This window comes from Cygnus atratus, chromosome 4 (assembly GCF_013377495.2).
Source record: "Cygnus atratus isolate AKBS03 ecotype Queensland, Australia chromosome 4, CAtr_DNAZoo_HiC_assembly, whole genome shotgun sequence".
Classification (NCBI taxonomy): domain Eukaryota; kingdom Metazoa; phylum Chordata; class Aves; order Anseriformes; family Anatidae; genus Cygnus; species Cygnus atratus.
The window spans coordinates 13,494,744-13,517,214 of NC_066365.1; the positions used below are offsets into that span (position 1 = coordinate 13,494,744).

A 22,471-nucleotide genomic window follows, 5' to 3' on the forward strand; every position below is an offset into this window, starting at 1 on the left:
ATCCCTTTTTCTCCTTCTTCCATGAATCTCATAGGCATGTCTGGAATATCATACCTGTATTGGCGCATCCCTCCTTTGGACATGTAAATGTACCTTTTTCTGATTTAGCAGAAGTCACATTGCTTACAGCTTTCTCCAGCTCCAGCCCCTCTTTCACCCGCTACCTCCCCACAAAATCGTTGGCTGTAACGTTGTTTTTTCACCTCTTGCCTGATGTTATTTTTATCCTACCAGGAATTTCAGACGTAAACCCAAACTTGCCTGATGTATCATGTTCTGTAATGAAAGTTATACTCACTCTTGACTCCCAAGACGTACATGAGCATTTCAGGTATTTTCTGAAGGCAGCTTCTAGTTATAGATTAGTGTAAAATGTTTCAGGCTTTGTTCCTCCTTGCTTCTTGTCGTAGCTTAGTGTGCGGGTTTGGGATAGTTATACCACTGAAACCAGGAGGAAGGGAACAGAAACTGGCTGTGGATTTCCCCCTCTACTGTCAAAGGAAGACCATGCCAGTCCATCCCGTAGACATGTACTCCATTTCAGGATCCAGGGGCCTTCCTGCTCCTCACATTCCAGCTCTGCAACTTTGCCCTCATTTTTCCCACTTGGGTCTGGCTGGATGTTTCCGCCATCTATTTCACATCCACCCTGTGCTTCTCCCAGCAGTGAAGATTTGAGATGGATCTGCTGCTTCAAGGACTTAGTCTCAGTGGTCCTCCAGCTTGTCCGTGACTCCAATCCCTGCCAGATAAAAAGCACAGACATTACTTTGGGGACTTTCCTCATCTCCCTGTGCTCATGATCCTTTTAGTGTTTCTGTTTTTCTCTGCATTCCTGTCCTGTTATATCTCATGTGTGACACAGCAAGGACTGCCCTTTATTTATGTTAGGCATGACTAGACTGTAATTCACTGTGGAACAGCGTGCTTGCAAAGTCCCCAAGCCTGCATTTTGTTATTCTTCTTGCCTGACTAGGAATTGATGCAGCTGGGATATGAATGCCATGACTTCCAGCTGACTTCAGTCTCCCAAGTTGCTTCCTCTGATGCAGAGTTATTTAGACTTTGCTACACCTGAGCCAAGGCTGTGGGGCTGTGCTGAACTCGGACAAGTGCCACATGGCAAAGTAATGCTGGAGCTCTAGACCAGTGTTGAATTAGCATCCCAGATGTGGTTGTTTAACATCTGAGGAACAGCCTGCCCAAGCCAGACATGTCCCATCAGTGCTAGGGTTGGGCATGCTCACAGTGTTGAAGTTATAACTGGAAGCTCTTTCAGAGTGAGCCACAAAAGGTGAGTGGGATAAAAACTGAACCAAGCTGATCACCTTGTGAGCGGAAAAAATAAGTCTTCCTTTGCCTATAGGACATTTGGGAGGCTTAAGAGGTCTTGATACAGACACTCAGAAGAAATGCTGAAAAAATGGACCAAAAAACCATGCTGGGATCCCTGAAGGATGGACTGTTGGCTAGAAATGTTTCCATGAAGGCTGAAAAGTAGAAGGCATAAAGAGAAATCAACAGGCAGAACTTCACTTTGTCTTAGGTTCATCAGAAGACGGAGCAGATAACTGTGTGGTTGTAACAGCAGATGCTTTGGTACCTGGGGTTAAGACAGTATTTAAAAAGAGCAGGAGATTAAAAGCAATTAACATCATTACTGTCTTCCCAATTCTATTGCACTTCTGCTTTTGAAATCTAGTCACGGGCTTGCACAGCACACGTGGATGGGGTTGGAATGGAGTTGTTGCTCAGCACTGTGCTGATGGCAAGAGGAGCAGATTGCAGGGGACCGCTGCAAATGTGAATGCTGGGCTCTGGTGGTGTGGCATGGACCTTAGCCTTGGGTACATCCAAGTGTCTACATCCTGAGCGTGAGGGACAGGTCTGTTTATACCTCGGGAGCGTTGCTGTCAGAAACCACTCTGATAGCTTAGACAACCTTGCAAACAAGCAGTCAGCACAAGACAGCAATGTGACTCCAGCCTATTTTTATCCATGTCTTAGGTGAGAGGTAATACAGTAATTACTCTCTCTCCCAGGGTATGAAACAATCGAGAGAGAAAAAGTCATCATGAACCCTATGGTACTTTGTTACCTTTCAGGTTTTCAAGTTAGGGATTTGATGTATTTTTCTAGAGGAAAAGTGGGAGTTATCTGTTAAAGGAAGGAGTGCTTCTTGTTTTGGTGAGACTTGAGAGCACTAGAGAAAAAGGAAGAGTTTGTTGTTGGTATGACATAGTATTTTGTTACAGGAAAATGTGCTGATAGAGCTATGTATGTCCATTGAAGTTAGCAGGTAAGGGGAACTGTATCTTCACTCGTGGCAAGCACTTAGTGTATTAGTAATACTTGGTGTATTAGCAGTGGATTTTTCCTCTTTGGGAAAATAAATGAGCTAGGAATAGAGAAACCAAATTTCTTAGAAAATAGAAACTACTCCAGAAGTCTGTTGTGCTTGGTCAAGTGCTGTACTCCCCCTGCAGTGCTGTGTGTCTTGGCTTACAAACTAGACAGCAAGTATAATAGTCCAGTCCCAGTCTTCCTAGAGAAACACGAGTATGTGCACTCCTTGACTTTTGGCTCTACGCTTTAGTCCACTCACACCCAAAGCAGTGCTCACAGTCTCCTCTACCCTCATCCATAGAGGTCTCCTAGACAGATTTCTTGGTAGTCTGCATTGCTCCCCATGTCCTTGAAGGCAGAAACATCAGAAAAACCCTGAAAGCTGGTGCAGGATTGGAGTCCAGAACTTCTGGCAACTCCTCCTGCAAGGTGGCAAGTCTTAAATATGAATTGTTCCTTGTGGCCCCGGAGTCTGCTTGCAAAGGTGAACGCATACATGGACTTGCTAGGAAATGTTAGATGCTGGATGGGGGTATGAAGGCCGGAAACACCATCAAAATATTCACTTCATGTTTCTTCCCATGAAAATGAACCGAAATGGAAAATGGAAATGAGGGCATTCTTTGTCCCTGTCCCTTGCATTTCCTTTCCAAATGCCTAAGTGTCATTGCATGTCTCAGCTTCTAAGTAGTGCTTCAGAATAAATACTTGATTTCCCTTGCCTTTATTATTTCTCCCCTGTATTTTTATATCAACCACAAAGACATAATCTGAAACGTACACAGGAAAAAGGGAAATTATTGCTACTGTTTTCAGGGATAATCAGTTTAATGTCAAATTCATGTGGATTTCTTCATAATGAACAGAACAAATTGAGCTCAAATTCAAACAGTGGGAATCTGAGTCAGAGAAGAAAATTAAAATGAAGAACATTAATATCCTGATTTCTAACCCAACTGAGACCTGATTGTTTCCTAAATGAAATCTCCCATCAAATTCCTCCCACCCACCCAAAAATATAATTAAGCTGTGATTTCCATGCTGAAACCCTATCTGTGCCATTAACTCAGCAGGGACGGCTGTGTGTGTTTTAGGGAGGGTGGGTGAAGTTTTAAATTACCTTCAGATGGCCATATCAGCCTGCATTTTTAGGAGATATTTCTTTAGGAAACACATCAGAAGGTGAAATCCTGCCTTTGACAGGAGGCTGTCACTCCAAAAGCAGCTGCAGGTTAGCACCAGGGAAGCACAGAAATACTAAAGTGAGTCAGTTTGGGTTGCTTTCCCCAGATTTTCCTCTTTTATAGGGTGAGATGAAGATGCTTGGGTTAAGCTGTCGGCATAGGGTTGGTGGTAGTAGGTGTCACTGTCTGGACATAACTTGGCAATACAGCAGTGAAAACAGAGTGGCTTTTGGTGTGGTTAGAAGGAGAGACAGACAGAAAAGGTAAAAAAGGGAAAGAAAAAGAAAGAGTAAAATAAAAAATCAACATTCCCTGGGAATCTCAAACCACAAACCTCTCTGGTAGAGGAGCTCCAGCAAGCCACGCTAACAGCAGCTCCTGCTGATCCCTCTGCCCCTCTCACCAAATTATACCCCACAAAACTGCCAGTGCCTGTGCCCAGCAAATAAATAAATAAATAAAAACAGTTCCTATCCCACAAATTAACTTAAGCTGCCCAGGAATGGCTTAACCTGGTTCAGCATTTTTTTCCAGTTGCTGGCTTCAGAGCAGGTATCCGAGCTGCCATGCAAGCCGTGTCAGCCCCTGTTCATGAGCTTAAATAATTTCTCCATGGTGAGCCATCCCCATACACTTCAAAGAGTGATTGTTGCTCATCTGAGCCCACTGAAAAGCTGACCCTTTGCTGGCAGTGCCTAGAGAAAGTGGAGGGCAGGTGGAAATGTGGATTGTGGAAACGTTACCGTTGTCAGGTGTCAGTCTTTTCTCAAGTGGCTCATTCTCTCCCTGATAGATTTATGGGACCAGTGTGACAGTCAGATTTCTGCCGAATTTATGTTGCATATAAGACAAATAGCGAGCAGTTGAGCTCTGGGAGAGGTGGGAATGCCTCTGCTCATCTCGATAGGATATTCGGAGGGCGCCATGAATTGATATATCACAGTCAGGCTAAATGGTTCTTACCTGCTCTGAGTAACACCAATCACTCTTCTCGTGGCTGGAAGATATTAGAGAATAAATACTTTCTCTGGTTTCTTTCCATTTGTTTTCTTTTTACAGTTAGCAGCAGGCAGTGCTCCAGTTTCTCCTGTGAAGCCAGTCAGTTTTCATATCGTGTCTTTCACAAAGATAGTTTGTCTGTTGATTTTTTGTTTTGTTTGTTGTTTAGTTTTGCTTTCATTATAAATTAGCAGGATGTGGCTATATGAGCACACAAGTTGGCGGGCAGAGTTAATGGTGAGCAGTACAACGTTTAAGCACATTTTCGAATGTGCTGGGTTGCTCTTTTTCTTTTATCCTCACTCCTATCATGGCACTGTCGTAGGCAGGTTCAGCACAGCAGACCGCCAGTACGTCCAAGGCACCTGTGGTTGCTTTCCTGGTTCATGAATGAATCTGCAGATGCCTAGAGGGAACTCATCACAATATTCCTGGGTGTAAAACTACTTTACATTCTTTCTTTCTAAGCACCAAACGGTTCAAGAATAATTTGACTAAAGGAAAGTGTCTGTCTCCTGCAGACAGTTTGCCCTTGGCAGTACCATCACTGCACAACTGGGGACGTGGTGCAGAGCAAGACGTGCATCTGTTTAAAGCTGAGCTTTGCCCTGGAGATGCTTTAGATGCTTTGTGCTCAGTTTTTTAGTGATTCTCAGGGTTTTCTGGAGAGGAGCAGTAAATACAGCGTACTTCTTGAAGTTCAGCCCAGGATGGCCCTGGTAGGGGATGCAGCCTCTGTGACCATTTGGAGACCATCATCTGCCAATGTGCAAATCTCATTTCATCGTCAACACTGCTTTCAGCCAGGGCACCTTTTCCCAGAGCCTGTCCTTTTTGCAGAGTGCTGAGAGGTGTCTATGCTCAATGCTCCCCTGAGTCAGCAGGTGCACAGTGCTGCACAGACCCAGAGGACACAGTGCTCCTTGCCCTCGAGCATTTCCCTTCCCACTTTTCAGCCCAGCCCTGGGAAATTTAGTCCTTTAGTCCCTGGTTTCAAGGGTTTCAACAGTCCTGGAGCCTGGAGGCGTCTGATTTATCCACAAACAGCAACAGCAATGAAAACCCACTTTCCTCCCACCTCAGGCGTATGATTAGCTGTTCAATTTCTGTTTCTTTATGGTCAAGACTGCCTCTTGAGAGTGGAGTAGTGCTTTTCTGAGGTGTTTATGTGTCCCCTGGATGTTTGGTGGAAGTCAAAGGGCAAGAAGCAGGGTGAGAGTCCCCAGAGGCATCTGCTAATCCAGAGCAAGCCCAAAGGCTCTTTTCCAGCATCTTGTCTAACTACAGTTTCATGAGTGCTGTGGCTTCTGCTCCCTTTCTGGGGAGAGCGGTGCTCAAGAGCACATGCTGTCCCAGCACCATAAATGCCTGTGCCGGTGGTCACAACAGCGGGGAGATCCTCCAAAAGAAATAGCCCAGGGATTTCAGAAGCTTGATTTATGTCAAGACTCTGAAATATCCATTTTGCCCAGCGCAGGAGGCCGTTTCTTTACCTCACCATCTCACTGCCCCTGGCATTTTTCTGATGAAACTGGCCAAGTTTTAACTCTTTGATTTCACACCCTGTGCCCCCTGCTTTTTCTGTTACCTCTCTGTAACCCTTACAGAGCACATACATCCTGCCCTTACACTCCCTGGCCCTATGGATACCCCCACCTGGGTCCCACACCCAAACGGATGGCGTATTTGGATGAAGCAGTCCACGTGCAGCTGCACTGAATCAGCCGGGAGGGATTGCTGTTTGCAAGGCACAAATCTCTGCAACCCTGTTAAGTGGCTGTTGTTTTGGCTAAATGTCAGTATCTGGCATCAGAATGAACCATCCTGATAATTACATATGAACTAGAAATGAATTCCAGGGAGCTGAGGTAGCTGTAAGCAAATTAATATTTTCTGTTTTGTAACGTAAATGCAGTATCCTTTTGGACTAGCGATTGCCATGCTCTCTCTTTTTATTGTTCTGTTGTACTTTTTTTTTCCAGTCAGCCATACATTTTGTGCCAGGAAAATTATGGTTTTCTGCATCAAGGATCAAAACTTAAGGAATTTAACTCATATTTCTGCTTACGTGCGAAATGAATCCCAGTGCTGATTGTCTTATAGTCTGTTTTGCCTTTCTGCTGCCTGGGACTGAGTTAGCTGAGATTTGTTGCAGTGATTTCAGTGAGTGACGTGGCATTCTTCCTTTGGGAGATATTATGAACTGGCTTTGATTTTAGGATTGACAGCCATATAATTGGAAGTTCAGTCATTAGGTGGATCAGATTTAAAGAGGAAAAGTAAGGGCAAGGCAATTTCTGAAATCAGAGCGGGCTTTGGGGAGTATTAGATCCAGCAGAGTATTGCTGCAGAGCAATCTTAATATGATGACTGTGAAAGAGGGAGGAAGAAAGCATGGCTGCTTATACAGATTCCTGTAAGTACAGGCCAATTTCTGCCATAGGCAAGGCTCCCTACAAGTAAGAGCTTAGGAGTAGTGAGAAATAAGTATAAAGAGGAACAATGAGGGATAATGCACCTTTGTATAGTCACGGTATAAAGAATTATAAACCCTTTGAAGGGGCAGCAATGGTAAAAAGAAATGTCCCATTCTGGGAATGTGTTTCTGCTCTGAGCAGTTGAGAAGGAATCAGTGCAGTGATGGCCTCTATCCTGGGGCAAATATTTATAAATCACTGTAGACTAGCAATATGTTTGGAACGTGGCCTGCAGATTATAAACCAGCAGAGCTTTGTCATCTGAAATCATTACGTAAGAAAGGAAGAAAATAGGGAAAAAGAAATACTTTCCCTGCCCTGTCTCTGCATAAAAGCATGGGATGTTTCATTTTGTTAAGCTCTGGATAGCCCAGAGCTTAACAACCTCATTTGCTGAAATTCCATTTCACTGCAGTCAGTATTAATAGCTTCTCAATGAATAGATTAGATGCTGCAAGTGACAACAAACCTATTTGAGAGAAATTTAATAGGGAGGTTTATTGAAGTTTATTAACTGAATCCTGTTGGCTATTATAAGAACACAGTTCGATAAATCTAAACATCAGAGCATTCGTTGAAGGGAACCAGGAAAAATGCTGAAAATGCCTGTTGTCCTTCAGCAAATGTGTGATTTCACTTTTCATAATTGCATTAATCGTTTGAATAAACTGCAAGAGAACATGTGGAAGACCAGGATTCTTTAAATACATGAAAAATCTGTGTGTAATACAGTAAAGGACACTACTGAATGCTGATAAGGACAGTCACGATGATAACTGGAGCTTTGACTCACACAAACCTGCTTTGAATATATTTTCTTTCCCTGGAAGTAAAGCGGAATAAAAAAGTTAATGCTAAGTGATGTACAGAGCTAGCCAGAACTTACAAACTGAGATCTGCGCAGCAAGATTGGTTCAGTAACATTCAGGTTAAGGAAATGATTTATTTACTATGGTTAGGATAAGGCAGATTTGTTTGCTTGTTCTGTTGTGGTTTTTTGTTTGTTTGTTTTTGTTGGTTTGGTTTTTTTTGTTGTTGTTGGTTGGTTGGTTTTGTTTTTAAATGAGCACTGAGTAAAAGAGTCATCTCTAACCACCTAGTTGGTGTCAAGGATGCGCCAGCCACCTGTGCTCGCTGGTAGTTCAGGCACTGCAGTACCTCCCAGGGACTGGTCCGTTCTCTCTGCAGGGTGGTCTGAAGTCAAATATATGAAGTGTGAGAAGCTGAGGTGCTTGATTTATGGTGGCTGTGGACAGAAAGATAAGTTGGCTGCTTCGGGAGGCAGAGTGGGCGGGAGCACAGCGCCCTATCCTAGCCCTGTGGGATGGAAGTAGCAAGAGCTGCATGGATGGGAAAATGTGAAGTAAGATGAAAGATTAAGGTTGACCAAAAACACAGCAGTACATGTTTTCGTTGTTGTTTTTTTCTTTGGGAAACAATGAAAAAAGACCAAGAAAAATTACATTTGGGGACTCCCGGGTCAGAGGCAATGAAACATTTTGTTACAACTCAGATGTGCTGTTTCAAAGCTATTTATTTCTGTTTCTACTCTAATGAAAAGATGACATCATAAGAAAAAGTCCAAGTCAGCTTTCATACAAACCACTCTTTAGAAACAACCAAAAAATAATTTTCATTTGGAAAACATGGAGTTTTCTTTGGACATTTTTGAAATGGTCAGTTGATTCACTACTTTATCAGATTCAATTTGTTAAATGCTTTGGTCTCTTTTCTCTGCAAAACTGCACTTCAGGCATGTCTGCTGGGTGTTGGGGAAATCTTCCCTTCCCCAGCGTGTTCCCACCCTGCTGAAATACATATAGCAAGGCTAGAGCCAATTTTGGCATGGGATTGAAGAGATAGAAAGCCAAGAGTGATGTGTGAGGGCGTTGTTATCTTTGTGGACAGATGACCCAGACTAAAGCAGTCAAGCTCAAGCCATTTGCAGCCTGGTTGGGCCATGCTGAATGACGTTATTTTTCAGAAAGTCTGGAAGAGCACTCGGATACATTTCCCTTCCTGCTGAGCAGACCACGCAGATGATTCAAGTTAGCTTAAATGCCTTTGTGTGGCTTTGTCAGCCAGCTGCCCACGAGAAATTGTTTGAATTTTGTTTCCGAATGATACAATCTAGAGTCTGGTGACACACACTTGTCATCTTTCTTTTCATCCTTTGCTTTTAGCTAGTGTCTAAATATTACCTATGTTTAACAGGGTGCAGCCTTCTCTTATGGTCATAACACCAAATTCTTGCTCTACTGATGTTAAATACGGGCTCTGGTTGTGGTCCTCTCATCCCACTGAACAAGCAGATGCCCAGGTGAGCCTTTGAGTTTGAAGCCTCATCTTTTTCCCACCCTTAAGGGCCACATGCACACAACACACGACAGGTTTGGAAACGGAGTGAATTTCCTTTCAGCAGGGTATTTTTGGCTAGCAGAAGTGAAGGTGTTTCAAGGCAGCTGAGCCGAAGCCAGCCAGCGTAATTAAGCAAATAAAGAGCACGTTTGGTAATTGCGTGCTGGGCTCAGGTGCTTCAGGAGATGGCAGAGGGATCATTTGTGTAGGGAATCTTACTGCTGAAAGGGTGCGAAGCAAGGACTCTGTGATTTGCTGGGAGAAGTTGGTGTCATGCTACAGAAGCGGACAAGAGCTGAGGACCCAGCCATAAGTGAGTAAAGAAAAACAAGTGATGGACAAACGCTGCTTGCTGAGGATGTTAGGCACACTGCCAGCCTCAAGCCAGGTAGTTGCCGAGGTACACATTGCGAAGGAGGAGATTCGGGGCAGTCAGTTGATACAAGCAGCCCTGATCTTCCTGCCTTTCAGTCCCCAGACTTGCTTTGGCCATTGCCAGCAGCAGCTATCACAGCACCAGTGGCCCGTCTTTGCTGTGCACCCACACGTGAGACTGTGGCACATAGGGTCAAATAAGCCTATTTACTTTCCCTTGTATTTAGGGAGAGAGCGCTGCTTTGATCCCAGGCTTTCTTTATCGAGCTTTGCTGGCTGTTTATTACCAAGGCCATTTTCATGCAAACGGGGTCATAGTCTGGTAGCCCACCTGCTTCTTGTGCTCGTGCCTCATCTGCAGACTTAATCCATCCTTTCTAATAGCCCTGCTGGTTGCTATAGCAATGATAAAGTGTTATGAAAAAGGCAGGATGATACTTAAATGTATGGCTGGTGTTACCTTTTCCTTTCTCCCTCCTGGGAGGGAGAAACCCAATAATGGGGATTTGGTTGTTGTATTATTGTTTTATCTAAAGCTTTAACTACAGGCTCTCTGGAGCCTTAATGCAGTTCTCTCTCAAAATCCTTTGAGGCAGGGACTGTTGCAGCTTTAAAGCAGCTAAGGAGAAACAAGAGCCCAGATTAATGAATACAAGGTGTATGCCATTTTCTTTTTAAGATGCCAGAGGTTAAATTTTCCGTGACCTGTACAGAAGGTGAAGTTCGCTGTGGCCAGCGCACCTGCTGCTGAGTCCTTAGGGCCCAGCCCAGTGCCTAAAAGTATTGAAAGCAATCAGAAAGTGCTATGGGTGGGTTTGTTTTGGCTTTGCATCAGGAGAATTACTCAGCACTGCCATCACAAATAGCATTTAGATCAGTAAATTAAAAAATCTTTGCCCTCAGAAAGGCAGAAGATACAATATTTTTGCTTAGTATCTGCATACAGGCTGTTTTGTTATACCAAGCATCCTCTTTTACACACCTGAGAGAAAGAAAATGACTTATTCTGAGTTTTCAGCCTTTGGTGGTGTTTATAGTTGGAATCATGGCTCTCCATTAAAAGTTGCCAGAAATGATCTAGTCCAGAAGAGCCAGGTTTGTGTGAATTTAGCTCGTTTCAGAGCCCACTGGGCAGCAAAGAACCCCCCTGGTGCCTCTAGGCAAGCCAAGCATTGTGTGCTGACACAGATCTGTCCCTTCTTGTCTCTTGTCATGTGGCACAAGCAGCCCTGGTGCTAAACGGTCCGACCTGCCCGGCTGACACAGGGAGCAAACCCCATGAGCATCCCTGTCTTTGTTGCAGGAGCCCTGTCTTCTAGACAAGATCAGACTAGGAATATATCGAGTGAGGTGCTCTTTCTGGCAGCTGCCATTTAAAGACGCCTCGAGCAAAAGCATTCGAAATCACGTGGCAGGTATATCCTCCTCTTCCTTATTAAATCTCACAGTGACCAACTTGGAGATTGGGTTAAATCTCATATGGGAGGATTATATCACTTCTGGATTTATGACTGGCATTAGCTCTGGACATCCCTGTTACCTGAACAAAAGTGAGTCCCTTTTCAAATCATTTATGGCCCAGCTTGTTTAGAAGCGGCATAAAAGCAGAAACACTTTAATGCAGCTAGTAGTCACACTGGTATAAAGCTAGTGCAAGAAGGCAAGTTGTTCCTACAGTCCCTCACCCCACATGTACATGAGATTAATGGATAAATGCGTTACCTGAAAGAAAGGATTGACTCATTTGACTATGAGTTATATTCAAGGTTGCTTAGTTAAGTGTTCATATAATGTTTTTTTACAGGAGACAGCTTTGTTTCCTTATTTCCAATCACAACAGTTCATCAGTATAGCCAAAACCATCAGGTGAGAGACAACAGTATTTTTTCCAGCTGCATGTGTTGAGGAGCCTCCCTGGCATGCAGCCCTCATGCAGTGCTGCCTTCTTACCATGTCCTGCGCTCAAAAGGCCAAGTGACCTGCTAATGCCTTGTGCCTCGGGGTGGGAGGGCTGGGGGGGAGCAGAAAAGAGGGGCAGGACAGCAGGCTGCTTTCTCCTGATCCTCTGCAATCGTAGAGCAGTGCCATCATGGGACATGGAGCCAGTGTACGAGCAGTGCGGGAGGCACCTCTGGAGCTCTGGAGGTCCTTGGGTTTGGCCAGCTTTTGCTTTCTTTAGATACTCTGTTGGTTTGAGCTTTCAGAGGGTTTGCAAAGCAGAAGCCAGGTAATTATTTGCAGAGAAGAGGTTGTGCCCTGAACCTCACGTGCCTTGCAAAGGGCACACCACAGGGCCACCTCCACCACCAAAGGAAGCAGATGGTGGTCTCCCCTACCCCAAAAGTGACAAAGGCATCGCTGTGAGAGTGGCTGGTTTTGAGGAATTGGCTTTTCGATTGCTTGTTTGGGTTTGGTCCAGCAGGTATTGGTGACAGCCAGGTAAGGCAAACAGTTTGACTAGAGGCCAAGCCAGGGTGTGGGAAGCTGGGAAGGAATATTTGGAAGGCTTGCCACAGCCCTGGCATGGCAGCAGGCTGGGGAAAAGGTGGTGGTCTGTTTTCTGTGCTCCTTCCCTTCCTCTTTGCCCTCTGATAGCCCTGTCCTGGCTGGCTGTAGTCACCCCCATCAAAAACTTGCTTGTTCTTGGGAAGGTTTTGCTCTAATGGTTTAGCCCAGGAGGTTAAAAAATATATGTCCTTGAGTATTCCTGGGGATTGCCCTGGGATGAGTTTTTGTGTCAGCTGCCTCTTTGGATCCCAGAGGAGTCTTAATGGGGCAAGGGCTTAATAGATTCGTGGTCCTGCAGGTCAGCTAAAAGGAGGGAGGAGGCTTTGCTTCGTGGGTTGATGCCCATGGTGGGAAACACGGTGGGTCTCAGCAGCCACCTGCCCAACCGTGATGATCCTAAAAAGCACAAGTCCGGAGGCTGCAACCACAAGGGACAGACCTAAGCAGGAGGCTGACTGCTGTCTGCGTGGTCAGAAATGACTACAAGGAGGGCAGGGAGTGCTGAAAAAAAAAAAGGTGTTTGCTTGGAAAAAGGAGAGCAAGAGGAGAAAGCGCATCTCCATGGTCCCCTCTCGCTCCTGATAGAAACACCTGCTGCGGCTGCGGTGCTCTTGCTCCCCACCTGCCAGGAGGTACAGGGAAGCTTTCAGGAACAGGAGCTGAAGTGAAACTTGCCCTCTTAGCAATGAGAAACTGGTTCGTGAAGCAGAGCTCTCCGATAAGTGCCGAGAGCCTTTCGGAGAGGATGCAGTTTCCATCCTTTCTTTTTAATTACACTTTTTTCAATTTTAGATGTGTTTCAAAGGACAAACAAAAGAGATCCTAACACATAGTGGGAATTAAATGTGCTGTTTTATGTTAATCTTTTTTTTTTTTTTTTCCTTCTTCATTTGGTACTTTCTGGAGAGTTCCCCCCCCCATTGTGTAGGCTGCCATCTTCCTGTGTTTATTTGTAGCAAGCATGTGGGCATAGCCTTGCTTACACTCAGAGCAACTGGGGAACCACCATAAATGTAGCTTATCTGCTTTCTGATCCATTTTCTTTTGCATCAGTTTGGATTTGTGCATTGTCAGTAACATCTGTGCTGCTTTAGTGGCCTACAGTTTTTGAGTCTAATTAGCTGGCTGCTTGTAATCAGGACTATTTCAACTGTTGTCATTCTGAATGTTCTTTTTTCCCTTTTTTTTATGCCACATTTGCCTGATTGACCTTTTTTTGTTGTTTTTTTTTTTTCTCTGTCTTTCTATCGGGCTGCTCCAGGAGCCATGGCTAATCATCTTATAACCAATGCTCTGCTTCGTCCTCATGGCACTAACAACCCTTATAATACATTGCTCGGGGAATCGGCGGTCTATAACAACCCTTCTGTCAGCATGTACAACGCACAAGGTGTGCTGGAGTTTCTCTCTAATTTTTCTAGTGAGAATTCCATTTTCTGTGGCTTATTTTGGCCCATTTCTTTCTTTTTTTTTTTCTTCCTTTTTTTTTCTCCCCACACACACACTTTGTTTTTTTGGAACTGGGCACAAAAATGATCCCCCCCTTTCCTTTCATTTCAGTGCATTTTTCCATTTTCCTTAGGCTTTTTTTCCATGAGCGATCAAGTTCACTTTGAGAGACACTCATCAGTCCCACTCAAAGCATTCATAGTAGTTTTTATTTTGATTTTTTTTTTTAATCCCCGTGCTTTTGTATTGTTTTGGTCTTGTGTCTGTGTTTTGTCAGACGTATCCATTCCTCTCTTTGTTGTCAGCACATTGCCTCGTTAAACCATTCATTTCAGAAACAGGAACACCTTTGAAGGTAAGTGAAGCTAAAATGGCCTTTGACACCAAAGCTGCTCGTTCGAAATGGCAGAGAGAAATGCGGTCAGCAGCGCACCGGCGTGTCTGCCAGAGGTTACAGGAGTAAAAATGCAAAACAGAGCAAAACCGCCCTTGATCTGTAGGAAAAAAAATGACAGCTGAAGCAAGGAGTGGAGGTCGGCTCTAACAAGTAGAGCTTAGACATTGTAGGAAATGTTTTGCCGTTTGCATTAATACGTTTTCTATATGCTCTTAGAAAGTAAGAAGAAAGAAAGAATAGAAAAAGGTGTAGGGGAGACTAGGAGCTCTTGGCATACCCTCCTTGTGGCGATGAAAAGGGAATAGGTAGAGTCAGTCGTACCTAGCTGAGGCTCCTGCTGGGAGATTAGCCTCTTGTCACCTACGTGTGCGTCTCTGCTCCAGCCGTGGGGACCACTGGGGTTTGTAGGCAGATGTCCTGGTGCTGCTGCTAGGGACAGGCAGATGTGTTTAACCAGGACCTGAGGGGCAGCTGGAGAGGATGGAGCTCTGCCAGCTCCTCTCTGCTGATGCTCTGTCCAGCTCTGCCACCTCCGTTTGATTCTGGGGGGATTGCTTGAGAGGTGGCCAGATCCTTACAGAGTAACGCTGCTTCCAAGCACAAGTTTGTCAGGTGTCCCCTCCCTATGAAGGTGTCCCTTACCAGTAAAGGATCTCTAAGGAAGGGAGAATAACGATGGTTATCATGCAAACACTAAAATCCCTGTTATGCTATATAGCAGAGTATTGTTTACAACAGAAATAGATATCAAACTGTATCACTAGGGTATTTTCATTCAAACCACAAGGAAGCATGTGTGTTTGACCTTTTTGCTGTTCATAAATTTCCTAAGCCATGCTAACTTTGTGCAATAAATTTGCTTTCACTAATGCTTTTTCTAAAAGGGACTACTGTTAAGCTTGAAATGCTCTGCATTTTAGGAACTTCTATGTATCGCAAATGTCAAAACAAGCTTTGATATTCTGTATGTTTCTTTGCATGATAATATTGAGATTTGAGGGACATTCAAAATAAGTTGCAGCAGGTAATGATGGGTCAACATCTGGCTTAAGACAAGCCCTAATGTTCAAGTCTGGGTGCCTTGAGCGAAAAAAAGTGTTTTGAGCAGAAATGTGACAAAAAGGTTTTACGTACATTTTAATAATCTTGTGTTCTTCTAGCTTTTAAGACTGGATTCTGATACAATTGCCTGAGTTAACAACGTATTATTCCACAAATAGTGTTATTGATTTGAAAGTGCTATTTGGTGCAACACAAGCAGATGGAAAACAGAGAAACCTGCCTAGTCTACATCCGTAGGAGATTAAAGAAAGTGGGACCACTACTGATCCCATTTAAGCTGCAGGAGCTTTACCATTGACTTTACCGGGCAGCAGAATGCAACCCATTGTGTTCAGGAAGCTGCAAGTTAATTAATGATCAAAGAAAGTGGTATAGCTATTGCTTTTCAAACTGGTTATTGTCCTGGGACCAAACATTCCATTAGAAAGTGTGAATATTAGGAGATCCCGCAGGGGAAACAAAGGTTAGCAAAAGCAGTTTGGGCTCTTTGGGATTAAAGACCCTGCAGCCAGGCTAAAGCAGGGATAGTGCATTGTAAAAGTAGGCACTTGGCACCATCTCTGGGCGTGCCTTGGCTAGGACTGGTGTGCAGTGAGGGCACGCTAGCTAACGTCATTCTACTAACTCACTCCATGTCACCAAGGCTATGATTTTTTTGCACCTTCATCTGCCACTTCTGGTGCTGTCCATTGACAGAGGCAGGACACTATAAAGAGGGTAAACCTGGGGTCTTACCTGTTCTGTCCATTCCTTCCCCTTCCCCAGTTACATGCATTAAAATACCCTCTCTGTTCAAGCTGAAGCTGCCACATCCATGTTAGAGTCTCAACAGGAGCCCTAAAAAGCATTGAAAAAAGGCTGGGGATGAGAACCCAAAAGGCCAAAGCCTGTTTACTGGTGGCAAAAGCAATTCCTTCAGTGGGACAGAGCATAGAAGAAGGAGGAGGTGGTAGGTGAGGAGCCTGGCACCCCGCAGCACGTGCACAGCGCTTGCTGCCATTTGCAGCTGATGGATGTACGCTCGCTCGGTCTCTTGGATGCCTAAGTGTCTCAAAATGGCCTAACCACTTCCATGAGTGATAATTTTAAGAGAAGAAGGAAATCACGTAACAAGCTCTGCTTAAATCACAGCGTGCCACAGACCAGTGCAGAGTGGGAAGCTGACAGTTAAAAATGGCTCTTCATCTTCATCTCTGGCTCTCCTTTTTTTTTTTAATCCTTCCTTCTCGATAGCTTCATTTAGAGATGCCATTATTCGATCTACTATTTCTCTCACCTTTGTTTGCAAAGTCCATGTAGCTTTCCATGCGTTTTGGTTATAAAAGAACCGGAAAAAAAAAAAAAAGCTTCCTTGCAAAAGTTTGTAACGTGCCAGCAGCCCTATGATGAGCAAAGTCGTACTCTTACAAAGCACTGTTGCAAAGGATGGACAGCAAAACATTTTAGCAAGAAATGGATTTCAGTTTCAACTGCCAGGGGTTATTATAACTAACAGTAAGTAAAGCCATTCATTTTAAGACTTTGGAAATGACATTGACAGTGCCTGTCTTTTCAAGCATGACTGTTGCGAGCTTTAGACTTTTCTTAAAATTTCCAGGGATTATTTCTTGATTTGTGTTGCACACTGGACATTTATAATGGCATTGGAAAAAGTTTTAAATGTTATCTTTTTTAATAAAATGTAGTATATTGATATTGCGCGTAAAATAATTTTCTGTCTAAAATGTCAATATTTTTAACCTGAAATAAACCATGTAACAAATTCATGTATTCTGGGCAGTGAAAATTATTTCCGTTAACTCTCTTCTGCATATCATCAACTTGCTTTTTACTCATGTTTCTCCTACTGTCGCTGTAAGCTTACTTGTTGTTTTTTCTTTCCTTTTCTTCATGCTGTCGTTTAGAGCCCTACAGAGAGACAAGTATGGGAGTAAAGCTAAACATTGCATATCAAATGTAATTTTTTTTAGTTCACTTTTATTGCATCACATATAGATGATGTAGTTAATAAAGGAAATTCATCTCACAGTTTTGAAATTGGAAGAATCTAAAGCTTATGAATATACATATGTATATATACATGTGTGCGTGTGTATGTGTGTGGGTATATATATGTATGTGCACATACATATATATAGAGAGAGAGAAGATTAGATGGTGCCTTCTTGTTTATTTCCCGTTTTTGTGGTATCATTTACCCAGCCTAGTTTTTCATTTAGCCGTGCATACAATTCTTTTGAACTTCACCTTTTAATTTGCAAGGTCGTAGCATTTTTATACGGCATGTTTCATTACAGAACCCGCTCTGTTTTCACGTGCAATGCCTCCGTTTTATTTCCCTGCTGAACCCCCTGGCCTCCAGCTCTATGCATTGGCAGCAGAAGTGGCACTCGGTGCCTCAATGCATACAGTGCCCAACCATCAGACAATCACTGTTCCCATTGCATACAGTCCTCCCCTAAAACGCTCACTTCTCATTTCTCCCTAAACATCATGGCTCGTTGGGAGGGCTTCTAACGTGAAAATAAGTGGCTTTGCTCTATGTCTGTGATGGCTAGCTAACTTTTTTGCATAGCTCCCTTGTTTTCTGGAAACACGGGACACAGCAGCACACTCTAAGCTTCAGAAACCTAAACTCAGACACATTTGGGGCATTTCACTCAAAAGAGAACAAAATCCTGCAGAAGCATTTTCCAGCCGTTGACATACACAACTACTACATCGCAGATATAGACTAAACCCTGTATTTTCAGAAGGTACACATGCCATGTAGCAAGCATGGTGTGAACAACCGTTAATCCTAAATTGTTGGCTAATGGTTCCTCTAATCAACCGCTGCTTGCTGGGAGTTGCTTGTGATTTTTTTGGCAACGCCCAAAACCCTTAGCTGAAAGGTAGATACATGATTTCGTGCATTCCTTGCTCTGGGGAGGCCAGTAATACAAAAAAGAAAGCAGGGCAGCTTAAACTGCCAGTGGCCCGAGTTTATCCTCCCTTGCCCACTTGTCCCACATTGCTTTCAAAGCACTTCTCCGCCATCCCCTGCAGTGCGAGGGAGGCACGAGTCAAGCCCCAGACTTCTGCTGGCAGTGTTGACGCAGGCAGTTAGTGGGACAGAAGCGACCAGGCCCATTTGTTGCTAAAATCCAAATGTCTCATCTGTGGCTGTATGTGCATTATATACTCCTCATGCAAGCCAGGCACCTGAATTTCACTGGGCTGCATTTTCCAACACAGCAGGCAAGGCAGAAAGGTAGTGAGCCAGGCCTAGTGGCATCCCCGAGACCCTGTCACTCTGTGCAGGTCCCCCTGAGCCTGAGATACCATGACAGTGATGGTAGTTTATCTTCATTAAGCCCTCTGCTTTAACTTGGAAAGTAAAATAGAAGCTACTTCTACAGGCTCTGCAAGACCCCGCAGCAGCTGTCTGCAGCACTGATTACATTAGAAATGCCACCTGTCCAGTATCAAATAAGTTATTTTGGCCACGGCCTTGGACCAAGAGAGGTAGGGCATTTAGCCTTGTTCCCAAAAAGCTTCAGACAGCAAGCGCTCTGCGCCCCTGTCTTGCATGTCTGCACAAGCTAATCACCAAATCTTGCCTTTAGGGCCTATGCCTTTCCTCTGACGTGGAGAGAGGATTTTTTTTTCACCTTCAAAGCAAGTAAGGATACAGTCCTAAGTGAAGTCAGGGTAATGATTAACCTGTGCTGTGAATACATTTCCTCAGCTGGGGTGAATTGCCAAAGAGCGTGGAGCAAGGGCTGTTTGGACCAGCTCAGGCTCACGTATCCCTCAGCTCCCCAAAGACATACAGAGCAAAGCCCCGAGCCTCTGGAAGCAGCCGTGCACTATAGCCACATAGGATATATTGGTGAGGAGAGGTTATTCCTTCCCACCAGCTCTTGCTGCATCAAGTAAAACACCTGGCAGCACTTTTCCATTTTTCGGTGGCCAGACCTTAAGTCGGCGAGGTGGAGCCATGCCCTCTTGTTTTGGCCAAAGCACTCTTCTCGCTGCTGAGCCTGGCCCACCAGTTGCCTTCCCCCAGCAGCGTGGCAGCCTAGGAAGGGGGTTTTGAGTGTGCACATCCCGCGTGAGTGTCCTCCTGTTTGTACAAGTCACCCTCTCTTGTGTAATGTTTTTCAGAGGGGCTTCTGAACAATGCCAGGGATACAAGTGTCACGGATACTCTACCACTGAATGGTAATCACGGCAACAGCTACAGCATCGCCAGCGGCGAGTACCTCAGCAACTGCGTGCAAATCCTTGACCGCGGGTACAACCACACCGAGAACGCCCTTGAGAAAAAGATCCTGAAGGAACTCACCTCCAACTACATCCCTTCCTACCTGAACAACCACGAGCGCTCCAGCGAGCAGAGCCGCAACCTGATGAACAAACTCGTCAACAGCGTGGGCGGCGGGAGCGAGGACGACGCCATCGTGCTGGACGACGCCACCTCCTTCACCCACGAGGAGAGCCTGGGCCTGGAGCTCATCCATGAGGAGTCGGACGCCCCGCTGCTGCCCCCCCGGGTGTACTCGGCAGACAACCACCAGCCCCACCTCTACAGCCGGCGGCGCATCCTGCAAGACAACAGCGAGAGCTTTTTCCCTTTGCTGACCAACGAGCACACGGACGACCTCCAGTCGCCCAACAGGGATTCTCTGTACACCAGCATGCCCACGCTGGCTGGCATGCCCATGACAGAGAGCGTCACCGCCAGCACCCAAACCGACCCCCCGCCAGCCAAAAGCGGTGATGCCGATGATGTTTACTACAAAAGCATGCCCAACCTAGGCTCCAGAAACCACGTCCATCAGCTACACACGTACTACCAGCTAGGTCGAGGCAGCAGCGACGGTTTTATAGTCCCGCCAAACAAAGAGGGAACTCCCCCGGACGGCAATGCAAAAGGACCCGCTCACTTGGTCACTAGTCTATAGAAGATTAAGCAAAAATTAAGCAAACAGACAACAAACAGCCCCTCCGTAACACTCGGTTTACTGTTCTGAGTTAATACAAGCAGTGGTAATATTGTGTGTACTCCTAAATCTTCATGCTGTTCTAAACAAAATGAAACTCTTGGACTTTTTTTACTGGAATTTTTAGGCCAGCCCGGAAAAAACAAACAAACAAAAAAAAACAGGAACTGCTGCCCCCCCTCTTCCTCCCCATCCTTCCTCCCTTCAGACAGACTTCATTATGTTAATGAAAGAGATAGGACAGATAACGGCACACTTCGTGGCCTTCTCAAGTTATGCTGTGTTTGTTTAAACAATCCTTGATGCTGTGTTGCTCTTAATACTGAAGACCTGATTTAAGAAAAAAAAAAAAAAAAAGCAAAGAAAAAAAAAGGCCAAAAATGTGCATTTGAAACTAGTAGAGATGACGCATCTAGGTGGGAGTGCTGCACAAAACAAACGAGCTAGCAAAGCTGTTTATTACAAATACAGATCACGTAATGGGTTTTGGTCACTCACAGCTCGGTTTGACCGCAGCACCCTTTGCTGTCGGAGCAAACCAAACAAAAATTAATGAGACGGAAGGGAATCCTAGAATTATATGCTAAACGCATATTTTACATTTTGCTGTATTAACTGATGATAAAAAACTAATGGCAGAAAAAAGAGAATCGAACAATTTCTATGTAATGTACAGATACTAGCATTGCACATATAGTCTGCTTTCTGTTCCTCCAGAACTTGCGTCCCTGTTAATGTAGTGGAAAAAAAAAATAAGAACTTTTCTGTTGTGCTGGTCTTGTAAGTTTGTCTACCAGTAGGAGCAAGGTTTTTCATAACTCCTATTTTTCTTTTCTTTCCTTTTGCCTCTTCCCCTGCCCCTCCCATCCCGGTATAAAGTCTCACTGGGCCAAAAAAAAAAAAAAATACGAACACCGCTTTCTAAGGACCATTTTTAGTAACACGATAACAGTTTCTTTCCAGCCAGGGGAGTCTTTTATTTCCTTGCTGTGTCTCTCTCTTCAGCCGGTGTATTGCTGGCAGACCTTTTGCAGAATAGAGCAGGGCAAACTTTCTGTTTACAGTGCACAACCGATCATAACAGTAATCCTGTGAAGCATCTTTGGCAAGCAGCCCCTCACCCAGGCTGTAGGTTCGCATCTAGAAGCCAAGAGGTTTTTGTAGTCATAGCGGGGCTTCTGCATGAGACGGCGACTTCCCCATAGGAGTTCAAGGGCCTTCACGGCTCTGCCCGGTCCCCAGTTTAGGCACTTGTACTGCAGTGGTTACGAAGAAAACTGATTGATGCGTAGTGATCTAAAAAGTACTTTTGCAGTGATTTTTAAAGAAAAGAAGTCTTCTGTTCATTATTTCGCCTAACAGGAAAGTTATTTATTTGACAGGATTTTAAATAACATAGGCTTTCCAGAGGTAAATTAGCAGCACGGAGAATAATTTCTTTTTTTCTTTTTTTCTTTTCGCTTTTTTTTTTTTAATTTATGATCATTTTGTATGGTCTCAGCAGTTGAATGACCTCATTACTAATATTTGTTGTAAAAGTGAAGCTTGTTTGCCAACCAATAAACAACTGATCACAATTTAGAAGACACTGTATGTATGTACTGTACGGTTAATCGCTCTTCTCTGTTGTTCCTCTCTCCACTGCTGTCTTCAGTACGTTTCCTCTCCTGTAAGGCATGGGTGAGCAATGCCAAAGAAAGGAAGCCGAGCTGAGCAATTTAAGCACAAACGTTACACGGCTACGGCTGACTAGAGACATCAGGCTAGCGAGACTTGTTTAGGGGCGAGAACAAAGCTGGTCCACATTTCTCGCAGGTTATTCTAGGTCTGTTTTGTGCCTACTGTATATACTAGACGATGACATGCAGATGATTTGAGTATAGTATTTCATGTGTCGTACTTTTTAATCATTGTAATTTCCTTTTTTTTTTTTTTTTTTTTTTATTTTGATTCTTCTGAGATTAAAAACTGCTGGTAGCATGTCAAAGAGTAAAACAAGTCCCCGTTAGGCCTCCTCAGTCTTTGTTTGCTGTCTCTTTATTTTCTTGCTCCGGGCGTATGCAAAGCTATTCCTCACAGAAGGCGCCATTGCCACCGCCAGCCACGTTGCACTAGAGACCCCGTCAGCCTTCCCATCCCACGGCCAAGGGCCCAGCCTGTCTTCGTATCCCTCAGGAGCAATCAGGTCTGTGCAAGGGTCTGTTTTGGGCCACCTGAGATGTTCCTGCAGCCAGGTGCTCAAGCCAAAATGCCATGGGGAGGAAATGAGGTCTATTCCTGACCAAGCTGTTCCTCCCGACGGGTCTAGATTTCAGCGTTTCCCATCCT

The 22,471-nt window shown here is 44.5% G+C and overlaps 1 protein-coding gene across 1 annotated transcript in view; it reads left to right on the forward strand.

Moving 5' to 3' along the window:
• ADGRL3 (adhesion G protein-coupled receptor L3) overlaps positions 1-21,617 on the forward strand; it is a 526,793-nt gene extending 505,176 nt beyond the window's left edge. The window contains exon 23 of the mRNA XM_035542902.2: positions 19,305-21,617. Coding sequence (XP_035398795.1) covers positions 19,305-20,104 — 800 coding nt within the window. The 3' untranslated portion in view covers positions 20,105-21,617. The remainder of the gene's footprint in view (positions 1-19,304) is intronic.
• Positions 21,618-22,471: the final 854 nt, after the last annotated feature.